We start from the raw sequence: 12,691 nt of genomic DNA, 5'->3' as shown, positions 1-12,691 counted from the left end.
TGAGGCACTTTGGAACATCCTGAGGTCATGAAAGGTGCTTTAAATAAATGCAAGTTCTTTTTCTGTCCTTCTTTCGAACATGTTCTCTTGTTGCTTGTGTCAGAAGCTTCCTGGCTGCAATGTCTCCTGTGAAGGTTGTACCTCTTGGCAGCAGTCAACGAGTTGGGAGAGTTGAAGCTGAGAAACTATGGTTTATATATTGTGGGGCAGAAATCCATCTCGAGCGGAAGCGTGAAACGGGCAGTATGGCCAACGGAACCCAATATCGGGCCGGGTGTATAACGGGCAGTATGGCCAATGGAACCCAATATCGGGCCGGGCGTATAACGGGCAGTATAGCCAACGGAACCCAATATCGGGCCAGGTGTATAACGGGCAGTAAAGCCAATGGAACCCAATATCAGGCCGGGTGTATAACGGGCGGGATAGCCAATGGAACCCAATATCAGGCCGGGTGTATAACGGGCAGTAAAGCCAATGGAACCCAATATCAGGCCGGGTGTATAACGGGCGGTATGGCCAACGGAACCCAATATCGGGTCGGGTGTATAACGGGCGGTATAGCCAATGGAACCCAATATCAGGCCGGGTGTATAACGGGCAGTAAAGCCAATGGAACCCAATATCAGGCCGGGTGTATAACAGGCGGTATGGCCAACGGAACCCAATATCGGGCCGGGTGTATAACGGGCGGTATGGCCAACGGAACCCAATATCAGGCCGGGTGTAAAATGGGCGGTATAGCCAAGGAAACCCAATATCTGGCCGGGTGTATAACGGGCGGTATAGCCAAGGGAACCCAATATCGGGCCGGGCGTATAACGGGTGGAATAGCCAACGGAACCCAATATCGGGCCGGGCGTATAACGGGCAGTATAGCCAAAGGAACCCAATATCGGGCCGGGCGTATAACGGGCGGTATAGCCAATGGAACCCAATATCGGGCCGGGCGTATAACGGGCGGTATAGCCAATGGAACCCAATATCGGGCCGGGCGTATAACGGGCGGTATAGCCAATGGAACCCAATATCGGGCCGGGCGTATAACGGGTGGCTGATGCGCTGCCGCCCAAGTTGGATTTCTACTCCTGCGTCTGGTGACGTTTCAGGAGACGAGGTGAAGTCCTTCTCACACGCCCAGCATTTGGAGAGCTCCTCCCCTCAGAGGGCGCGCCGATCCCGCGAGAGGTCGGAGGGGTAACCGAGTGACCGGAGGCGGGTGGGGGAGGGGTCGAACCGGACCTCGCCGCACGGCGCCGGAACAGCTGCGACCGCCGGCTGAAGGCCCGCCGAGGCCACTCTGAGTGGATGCGCTCGTGGACCAGGAGGGCCGTCGAGCGGAGGAAGGCCTTCCCGCACATTGAGCACTTGTAGGCCTTGTCCCCGCTGTGCAGGCGCTGGTGGTTCAGGAAGCTGTAGGCGCGGGCGAAGGCCTGGTCGCACAGCGTGCACTTGTAGGGCCGCTCGCCGGTGTAGACGCGCCGGTGGACGGTGAGGCTGTACGGCCGGGAGAAGCTCTTCCCGCACACCGAGCACAGGTGCTGCTTCGGTGGGCGGGGGGAGGAAGAGGAGGAAGGTGAAGGGTCCCCGTTGGGACCAGGGGTCTTCGCCTGGGCCGGAGATCTGTCGGAGCTTTCCCCGGAGTGGCAGCACCTGTGCGTGGAGAAGGGTGACAGGTGGCTGTACATCTTGGCGCAAATGGGGCACTTGTAGATCTTCATGCCGGTGTGGACCCGCTGGTGCATCAGTAGCGAGGAGGAGCGGACGAAGCTCATGGGGCAGGCCAAGCAGCGGTAGGGCTTCTCCCTCATGTGGATGCGCTGGTGGACCAGCTGGTCGGAGGAGCGGGCAAAGGCCTTGTGGCACACCGGGCAGGCGAAGGGCTTCTCGCCAGTGTGGAGACGCTGGTGCTGGCGCATGGCGTAGAGCCAGGCGAAGGCCTTGTGGCACACGGGGCAGGTGAAGGGCTTGTCACCGGAGTGTACCCGCTGGTGCTGGCGCAGGCCGGAGGGCTGGGCAAAGGCCTTGCCGCAGGTCGGGCACTGGAACTGCTTCTGCCCCAGGTGGATGTAGCGGTGGATCTTGAGGTTGGAGGGGCGGCTGAACATCTTCCCGCAGTCGGGACACTGCACCCTCTTGTCCCCCCGGGGGGCGCGCTCGCCCCCTGGCAGGTCGGAGGGCGGGGAAACAGCGGTTTGCGGATCCATTCTCCCTCCTGCCCTTGCGACGAGGAACAAGACTCCGCACTTTGGGGGGAGGCGAGGGTGGAAAATGAGCAACAGGAGACTCCGCACAAAGGACGAGGCAGCGAGGGCAGTGGATCTCAGGCAAAGCACGCTGCCCAAATCCTAGGCACGAAAGAGCCCCTCCTCCGGATGCATTTCCCTTGCTGAAGATCAGAGGAGGACGAGTTCAACAGGACAACTCAATTGCCAGGCAATGCCAATGCTCCACCCCCCACACTGGGTCCGGGCTAGTTGGACAAGGCAGGAGAACGTCTCTTCGTTGTCAACAGCTGTCCCTCTCCAAATCCAACCAATACCGACACCTTGCACGGACTGTCTCGGAGAACGGGTGGCTTTTCCATCCCACCCCTCACCAAGGGGGCTCAGCTGGGTCCTTCGACTCCTCGCGTCTCCTACAAAACTGAGAAACAAATGAAACAAATGAACACTTTAGGAAGGATGTCAAGGCCTTGGAGAGGGCGCAGAGGAGGTTTGACGAGAATGGTACCAGGGATGCGGGGCTGTCCAGAGGTTGGGGTTGTTCTCCTCAGGGCAGAGAAGGTGAAGGGGAGATTTGGTGGAGGTGTTCAAAATTATGCAGGGTTTTGATCGAGCAAATAAGGAGAAACCGTTTCCACTGGCAGAAGGGTCGCAGGTTTAAGATAACTGGCAAAAGAACCAGAGGCGACATGAGGAAATATATTTTCATGCAGCGAGTTGTTCTGATCTGCAATGCACTGCCTGAAAGGGTGGTGGAAGCAGATTGCTTTTCAAAAGGGAATTGGATAAATGCATGAAGGGGGGAAATTTGCAGGGGAGTGGGACTAATTGGATAGCTCTTTCAAAGAGCCAGTACAGGCACGATGGGACGAACGGCCTCCTTCTGCTCTGTATCAATCTATGATTCTATATCTTTATCTGCTGCCAAGGCAACTGTACACGATGGGATATTGATGGGTAAGTCACACCCCCGTGTACGGTGCCCGGGGAGAACTCCCCTGCTCTTCTTCGAAATAGTGCCGTGGAATCTTTTACGTTCACCTGAGAGCGCAGACGGGGTCTCGGATTAATGCCTCATCTGAAACACAGCACCTCCGACAATGCAGCACTCCCTCAGGACTGCCCCTCCGACAATGCAGCACTCCCTCAGTACTGTCCCTCCGACAGTGCAGCACTCCCTCAGTACTGCCCCTCCGACAGTGCAGCACTCCCTCAGTACTGCCCCTCCGACAGTGCAGCGCTCCCTCAGTACTGCCCCTCCGACAGTGCAGTGCTCCCTCAGTACTGCCCCTCCGACAGTGCAGCACTCCCTCAGTACTGCCCCTCCGACAGTGCAGTGCTCCCTCAGTACTGCCCCTCCGACAGTGCAGTGCTCCCTCAGTACTGCCCCTCCGACAGTGCAGTGCTCCCTCAGTCCTGCCCCTCCGACAGTGCAGTGCTCCCTCAGTACTGCCCCTCCGACAATGCAGCACTCCCTCAGTACTGCCCCTCCGACAGTGCAGCACTCCCTCAGTCCTGCCCCTCCGACAGTGCAGTGCTCCCTCAGTACTGCCTCTCCGACAGTGCAGCGCTCCCTCAGTTCTGTCCCTCAGACAGTGCAGCACTCCCTCAGTACTGCCCCTCAGACAATGCAGCGCTCCCTCAGTACTGTCCCTCAGATAGTACAGCACTCCCTCAGTACTGCCCCTCTGACAGTGCAGCACTCCCTCAGTACTGCCCCTCTGACAGTGCAGCACTCCCTCAGTACTGCCCCTCCGACAGTGCAGCACTCCCTCAGTACTGCCCCTCTGACAGTGCAGCACTCCCTCAGTACTGCCCCTCTGACAGTGCAGCACTCCCTCAGTACTGCCCCTCCCTCAGTACAGCGCTCCCTCAGTGCTGCCCCTCCCACAGTGCAGCGCTCCCTCAGTACTGTCCCTCCCACAGTGCAGCGCTCCCTCAGTACTGTCCCTCAGATAGTACAGCACTCCCTCAGTACTGCCCCTCCTACAGTGCAGTGCTCCCTCAGTACTGTCCCTCAGATAGTACAGCAGTCCCTCAGTACTGTCCCTCCCACAGTGCAGCACTCCCTCAGTACTGCCCCTCCCACAGTGCAGCGCTCCCTCAGTCCTGCCCCTCCCACAGTGCAGCGCTCCCTCAGTCCTGCCCCTCCGACAGTGCAGCACTCCCTCAGTACTGCCCCTCCCACAGTGCAGCGCTCCCTCAGTACTGCCCCTCCGACAGTGCAGCACTCCCTCAGTACTGCCCCTCCCACAGTGCAGCGCTCCCTCAGTACTGCCCCTCCCACAGTGCAGCGCTCCCTCAGTACTGCCCCTCCGACAGTGCAGCGCTCCCTCAGTACTGCCCCTCAGACAGTGCAGCACTCCCTCAGTACTGCCCCTCCCACAGTACAGCACTCCCTCAGTACTGCCCCTCCGACAGTGCAGCACTCCCTCAGTACTGCCCCTCCGACAGTACAGTGCTCCCTCAGTCCTGCACTGGAGTGTGAGCCAGGATCATCTGGTCAAGTGTCTGGAGTGGGAGTTGAACTGATAACCTCGGACTCAGGTGTGAGTGCGCTCCCCACAGAGAGACGGCTTCATCAAAGCGATTCTGGACTCTGTGTCCACCACTGGTTTTGAAAAGGGGATTTCTTAATAACTCGCTGCATGAAAAAAGTCCCTTTATTCTTTTCTGATTGATATTAAGTTTGCGCCCTTTTTTCAAAAGTCTAAAATTTAAGTTTCTCTCATCTCTCCTCCGAGCTCATCCCATTCAGACCAGGATCAGTCTCTTTGTAGCTTTCGAATGCAACTTTATCTTGGCTGTGATCTCACCCACTCCCTCCCCCTGCCTTCCTTCACTCTCTCACTCTCACACACACACTCACTCCCCCCTCTCCCTCCCTCCCTCCCTCCCACTCTCTCATACACACTCACTCCCCCCTCTCCCTCCCTCCCTCCCTCCCACTCTCACACACACTCACTCCCCCCTCTCCCTCCCTCCCTCTCACTCTCACATACACACTCACTCCCCCCTCTCCCTCCCTCCCTCCCACTCTCACACACACACTCACTCCCCCCCTCCCTCCCTCCCTCCCACTCTCACACACACACTCACTCCCCCCTCTCCCTCCCTCCCTCTCACTCTCACATACACACTCACTCCCCCCTCTCCCTCCCTCCCTCCCTCCCACTCTCACATACACACTCACTCCCCCCTCTCCCTCCCTCCCTCCCACTCTCACACACACACTCACTCCCCCCTCTCCCTCCCACTCTCACACACACACTCACTCCCCCCTCTCCCTCCCTCCCTCCCACTCTCACACACACACTCACTCCCCCCTCTCCCTCCCTCCCTCCCACTCTCACACACACACTCACTCCCCCCTCTCCCTCCCTCCCTCCCACTCTCACATACACACTCACTCCCCCCTCTCCCTCCCTCCCTCCCACTCTCACACACACTCACTCCCCCCTCTCCCTCCCTCCCTCCCACTCTCACACACACACTCACTCCCCCCTCTCCCTCCCTCCCTCCCACTCTCACATACACTCACTCCCCCCTCTCCCTCCCTCCCTCCCACTCTCACATACACACTCACTCCCCCCTCTCCCTCCCTCCCTCCCACTCTCACATACACACTCACTCCCCCCTCTCCCTCCCTCCCTCCCACTCTCACATACACACTCACCCCCTCCCCCTCCCTCCCTCCCACTCTCACACACACACTCACTCCCCCCTCTCCCTCCCTCCCTCCCTCCCACTCTCTCATACACACTCACTCCCCCCTCTCCCTCCCTCCCTCCCACTCTCACACACACACTCACTCCCCCCTCTCCCTCCCTCCCTCCCACTCTCGCACACACTCACTCCCCCCTCTCCCTCCCTCCCTCCCACTCTCACATACACACTCACTCCCCCCTCTCCCTCCCTCCCTCCAACTCTCACATACACACTCACTCCCCCCTCTCCCTCCCTCCCTCCCACTCTCACATACACACTCACTCCCCCCTCTCCCTCCCTCCCTCCCACTCTCACATACACACTCACTCCCCCCTCTCCCTCCTCCCACCCACTCTCACACACACACTCACTCCCCCCTCTCCCCCTCACCCTCCCACTCTCACATACACACTCACATCCCCCCTCTCCCTCCCTCCCTCCCACTCTCTCATACACACTCACTCCCCCCTCTCCCTCGCTCCCTCCCACTCTCACATACACACTCACTCCCCCCTCTCCCTCCCTCCCTCCCACTCTCTCATACACACTCACTCCCCCCTCTCCCTCCCTCCCTCCCACTCTCACACACACACTCACTCCCCCCCTCTCCCTCCCTCCCTCCCACCTCACACCACACACTCACTCCCCCCTCTCCCTCCCTCCCTCCCCACTCTCACACACACACTCACTCCCCCTCTCCCCCTCCCTCCCACTCTCACACACACACTCACTCCCCCCTCTCCCTCCCTCCCTCCCACTCTCTCATACACACTCACTCCCCCCTCTCCCTCCCTCCCTCCCACTCTCACATACACACTCACTCCCCCCTCTCCCTCCCTCCCTCCCACCTCACTCCATACACACTCACTCCCCCCTCTCCCTCCCTCCCTCCCACTCTCACATACACACTCACTCCCCCCTCTCCCTCCCTCCCTCCCACCTCTCATACACACTCACTCCCCCCCTCTCCTCCCTCCCTCCCACTCTCCATACACACTCACTCCCCCCTCTCCCTCCCTCCTCCCACTCTCACATACACACTCACTCCCACTCTCCCTCCCTCCCTCCCACTCTCACATACACACTCACTCCCCCCTCTCCCTCCCTCCCTCTCACTCTCACATACACACTCACTCCCCCCTCTCCCTCCCTCCTCCCACTCTCACATACACACTCACACCCCCTCCTCCCTCCCTCCCTCCCACTCTCTCATACACACTCACTCCCCCCTCTCCCTCCCTCCCTCCCTCCCACTCTCACATACACACTCACTCCCCCTCTCCCTCCCTCCCTCCCACTCTCTCATACACACACTCACTCCCCCCTCTCCCTCCCTCCCTCCCTCCCACTCTCTCATACACACTCACTCCCCCCTCTCCCTCCCTCCCTCCCACTCTCACATACACACTCACTCCCCCCTCTCCCTCCCTCCCTCCCACTCTCTCATACACACTCACTCCCCCCTCTCCCTCCCTCCCTCCCACTCACATACACACTCACTCCCCCCTCTCCCTCCCTCCCTCCCACTCTCACATACACACTCACTCCCCCCTCTCCCTCCCTCCCTCCCACTCTCACACACACTCACTCCCCCCTCTCCCTCCCTCCCTCCCACTCTCATACACACTCACTCCCCCTCTCCCTCCCTCCCTCCCACTCTCACATACACACTCACTCCCCCCTCTCCCTCCCTCCCTCCCACTCTCACATACACACTCACTCCCCCCTCTCCCTCCCTCCCTCCCACTCTCACATACACACTCACTCCCCCTCTCCCTCCTCCCTCCCACTCTCACATACACACTCACTCCCCACTCTCCCTCCCTCCCTCCCACTCTCACACACACTCACTCCCCCTCTCCCTCCCTCCCTCCCACTCTCACACACACACTCACTCCCCCTCTCCCTCCCTCCCTCCCACTCTCACATACACACTCACTCCCCCCTCTCCCTCCCTCCCTCCCACTCTCACATACACACTCACTCCCCCCTCTCCCTCCCTCCCTCCCACTCTCACACACACACTCACTCCCCCCTCTCCCTCCCTCCCTCCCACTCTCACACACACACTCACTCCCCCCTCTCCCTCCCTCCCTCCCACTCTCACATACACACTCACTCCCCCCTCTCCCTCCCTCCCTCCCACTCTCACATACACACTCACTCCCCCCTCTCCCTCCCTCCCTCCCACTCTCACATACACACTCACTCCCCCCTCTCCCTCCCTCCCTCCCACCTCTCACATACACACTCACTCCCCCCTCTCCCTCCATTCCTCCCACTCTCACATACACACTCACTCCCCCTCTCCCTCGCTCCCTCCCACTCTCACATACACACTCACTCCCCCCTCTCCCTCCTCCCTCCCACTCTCACACACACACTCACTCCCCCTCTCCCTCCCTCCCTCCCACTCTCACATACACACTCACTCCCCCCTCTCCCTCCCTCCCTCCCACTCTCACACACACACTCACTCCCCCTCTCCCTCCCTCCCTCCACTCTCACATACACACTCACTCCCCCCTCTCCCTCCCTCCCTCCCACTCTCACATACACACTCACTCCCCCCTCTCCCTCCCTCCCTCCCACTCTCACACACACACTCACTCCCCCCTCTCCTCCCTCCCTCCCACTCTCACACACACACACTCACTCCCCCCTCTCCCTCCCTCCCTCCCACTCTCACATACACACTCACTCCCCCTCTCCCTCCCTTCCTCCCACTCTCACATACACACTCACTCCCCCCTCTCCCTCCCTCCCTCCCACTCTCACATACACACTCACTCCCCCTCTCCCTCCCTCCCTCCCACTCTCTCATACACACTCACTCCCCCCTCTCCCTCCCTCCCTCTCACTCTCACAGACACACTCACTCCCCCCTCTCCCTCCCTCCCTCCCACTCTCACATACACACTCACTCCCCCCTCTCCCTCCCTCCCTCCCACTCTCTCATACACACTCACTCCCCCTCTCCCTCCCTCCCTCTCACTCTCACAGACACACTCACTCCCCCCTCTCCCTCCCTCCCTCCCACTCTCACATACACACTCACTCCCCCCTCTCCCTCCCTCCCTCCCACTCTCTCATACACACTCACTCCCCCCTCTCCCTCCCACTCTCTCATACACACTCACTCCCCCTCTCCCTCCCTCCCCTCTCTCCCTCCCTCCCTCCCTCCCGCTCTCCCTCCCTCCCGCTCTCTCTCCCTCCCTCCCTCCCGCTCTCTCCCCTCCTCCCTCCCTCCCGCTCCCCCTCCCTCCCTCCCGCTCTCTCTCCTCCTCCGCTCTCTCTCCCTCCCTCCCCTCTCTCTCCTCCCTCCCCTCTCTCTCCTCCCGCTCTCTCCCTCCTCCGCTCTCTCTCTCCCTCCCGCTCTCTCTCCCTCCCTCCGCTCTCTCTCCTCCCTCCCTCTCTCCCTCCCTCCGCTCTCTCTCCTCCCTCCCGCTCTCTCTCCCTCCCTCCTCCCGCTCTCTCTCCCTCCCTCCTCCCTCCCGCTCTCTCTCCCTCCCTCCCGCTCTCTCTCCCTCCCTCCCTCCCGCTCTCTCTCCCTCCCTCCCTCCCGCTCTCTCTCCCTCCCTCCCTCCCTCTCCCTCCCTCCCTCCCTCCGCTCTCTCTCCTCCCTCCCTCCCGCTCTCTCTCCCTCCCTCCCTCCCGCTCTCTCTCCCTCCCTCCCTCCCGCTCTCTCTCCCTCCCTCCCTCCCACTCTCCCTCCCTCCCCCCGCTCACACACTCACCGTCAGTCTCTCACACACACAATCTCACACTCGCTCAATCTCATACTCACATCCACTGTCACGATCTCACACTGACTCACACACACAGTCGCACACTCACTCGCACTCACTCACTCTCTCACACTCAGTCAGTTTCAGACCCTCTCCCTCTGACCCAACATCTCTCCCTCCCTCACCTGTCCTCTCTCTCTCCTCCTCACCTGTCCTCCTCTCTCTCCTCCTCACCTGTCCTCCTCTCTCTCCCCCTCACCTGTCCTCCTCTCTCTCCCCCTCACCTGTCCTCCTCTCTCTCCCCCTCACCTGTCCTCCTCTCTCTCCCCTCACCTGTCCTCCTCTCTCTCTCCCTCACCTGTCCTCCTCTCTCTCTCCCCCTCACCTGTCCTCCTCTCTCTCTCCCCTCACCTGTCCTCCTCTCTCTCTCCCTCACCTGTCCTCCTCTCTCTCCCCCTCACCTGTCCTCCTCTCTCTCCCTCACCTGTCCTCCTCTCTCTCCCCCTCACCTGTCCTCCTCTCTCTCCCCCTCACCTGTCCTCCTCTCTCTCCCCTAACCTGTCCTCCTCTCTCTCCCCCTCACCTGTCCTGCTCTCTCTCTCTCCCCCTCACCTGTCCTCCTCTCTCTCCCCCTCACCTGTCCTCCTCTCTCTCTCCCTCACCTGTCCTCCTCTCTCTCTCCCCCTCACCTTTCCTCCTCTCTCTCTCCCCCTCACCTGTCTTCCTCTCTCTCCCCCTCACCTGTCCTCCTCTCTCTCCCCCTCACCTGTCCTCCTCTCTCTCTCCCCTCACCTGTCCTCCTCCCTCTCCCCCTCACCTGTCCTCCTCTCTCTCCCCCTCACCTGTCCTCCTCTTTCTCTCCCTCACCTGTCCTCCTCTCTCTCCCCCTCACCTGTCCTCCTCTCTCTCTCCTTCACCTGTCCTCCTCTCTCTCCCCTCACCTGTCCTCCTCTCTCTCCCCCTCACCTGTCCACCTCTCTCTCTCCCCCTCACCTGTCCTCCTCTCTCTCCCCCTCACCTGTCCTCCTCTCTCTCCCCCTCACCTGTCCTCCTCTCTCTCCCACTCACCTGTCCTCCTCTCTCCCCCTCACCTGTCCTCCTCTCTCTCCCCCTCACCTGTCCTCCTCTCTCCCCCTCACCTGTCCTCCTCTCTCTCCCCCCTCACCTGTCCTCCTCTCTCTCCCCCTCACCTGTCCTCCTCTCTCTCTCTCTCCTCTCTCTCTCTCCCCCTCACCTGTCCTCCTCTCTCTCCCCTCACCTGTCCTCCTCTCTCTCCCCCTCACCTGTCCTCCTCTCTCTCCCCCTCACCTGTCCTCCTCCCTCTCCCCCTCACCTGTCCTCCTCTCTCTCCCCCTCACCTGTCCTCCTCTTTCTCTCCCTCACCTGTCCTCCTCTCTCTCCCCCTCACCTGTCCTCCTCTCTCTCTCCTTCACCTGTCCTCCTCTCTCTCCCCCTCACCTGTCCTCCTCTCTCCCACCCTCACCTGTCCTCCTCTCTCTCTCCCCCTCACCTGTCCTCCTCTCTCTCTCCCTCACCTGTACTCCTCTCTCTCCCCCTCACCTGTCCTCCTCTCTCTCTCCCTCACCTGTCCTCCTCTCTCTCCCCTCACCTGTCCTCCTCTCTCTCCCCCTCACCTGTCCTCCTCTCTCTCCCCCTAACCTGTCCTCCTCTCTCTCCCCCTCACCTGTCCTCCTCTCTCTCTCTCCCCCTCACCTGTCCTCCTCTCTCTCCCACTCACCTGTCCTCCTCTCTCTCCCCCTCACCTGTCCTCCTCTCTCTCTCCCTCACCTGTCCTACTCTCTCTCTCCCCCTCACCTGTCCTCCTCTCTCTCTCCCCCTCACCTGTCCTCCTCTCTCTCCCCCTCACCTGTCCTCCTCTCTCTCCCCCTCACCTGTCCTCCTCTCTCTCCCCCTCACCTGTCCTCCTCCCTCTCCCCCTCACCTGTCCTCCTCTCTCTCCCCCTCACCTGTCCTCCTCTTTCTCTCCCTCACCTGTCCTCCTCTCTCTCCCTCTCACCTGTCCTCCTCTCTCTCTCCTTCACCTGTCCTCCTCTCTCCCCCTCACCTGTCCTCCTCTCTCTCCCCCTCACCTGTCCTCCTCTCTCTCTCCCCCTCACCTGTCCTCCTCTCTCTCCCCCTCACCTGTCCTCCTCTCTCTCCCCCTCACCTGTCCTCCTCTCTCTCCCACTCACCTGTCCTCCTCTCTCCCCCTCACCTGTCCTCCTCTCTCTCCCCCTCACCTGTCCTCCTCTCTCCCCCTCACCTGTCCTCCTCTCTCTCCCCCTCACCTGTCCTCCTCTCTCTCCCCCTCACCTGTCCTCCTCTCTCTCTCTCTCCTCTCTCTCTCTCCCCCTCACCTGTCCTCCTCTCTCACCCCCTCACCTGTCCTCCTCTCTCTCCCCCTCACCTGTCCTCTCTCCCCCTCACCTGTCCTCCTCCCTCTCCCCCTCACCTGTCCTCCTCTCTCTCCCCCTCACCTGTCCTCCTCTCTCTCCCCCTCACCTGTCCTCCTCTCTCTCCCCCTCACCTGTCCTCCTCTCTCTCCCCCTCACCTGTCCTCCTCTCTCCCCTAACCTGTCCTCCTCCCTCTCCCCCTCATCTGTCCTCCTCTCTCTCCCCCTCACCTGTCCTCCTCTCTCTCCCCCTCACCTGTCCTCCTCTCTCTCTCCCCCTCACCTGTCCTCCTCTCTCTCCCCCTCACCTGTCCTCCTCTCTCTCCCCCTCACCTGTCCTCCTCTCTCTCCCCCTCACCTGTCCTCCTCTCTCTCCCCCTCACCTGTCCTCCTCTCTCTCCCCCTCACCTGTCCTCCTCTCTCTCTCTCCTCACCTGTCCTCCTCTCTCTCCCCCTCACCTGTCCTCCTCTCTCTCTCTCCTCACCTGTCCTCCTCTCTCTCCCCCCTCACCTGTCCTGCTCTCTCTCTCTCCCTCACCTGTCCTCCTCTCTCTCCCCCTCACCTGTCCTCCTCTCTCTCTCTCCTCACCTGTCTCCTCCTCTCTCTCCCCCTCACCTGTCCTCCTCTCTCTCCCCC

General features: G+C 61.0%; 1 protein-coding gene across 1 annotated transcript; it reads right to left on the bottom strand.

The window, feature by feature from the left end:
- Positions 1-1,082: 1,082 nt before the first annotated feature.
- LOC137310531 (zinc finger protein ZFP2-like) lies at positions 1,083-2,207 on the bottom strand. Its single transcript, XM_067978300.1, has one exon. It carries the CDS (start codon positions 2,205-2,207, stop codon positions 1,083-1,085), a length of 1,125 nt encoding a protein of 374 aa, XP_067834401.1.
- Between the last annotated feature and the right edge of the window lie 10,484 nt (positions 2,208-12,691).

This window comes from Heptranchias perlo, unplaced genomic scaffold, assembly GCF_035084215.1.
Source record: "Heptranchias perlo isolate sHepPer1 unplaced genomic scaffold, sHepPer1.hap1 HAP1_SCAFFOLD_260, whole genome shotgun sequence".
Taxonomy (NCBI): Eukaryota; Metazoa; Chordata; class Chondrichthyes; order Hexanchiformes; family Hexanchidae; genus Heptranchias; species Heptranchias perlo.
This window is presented reverse-complemented; position numbering and strand designations above follow the sequence as displayed.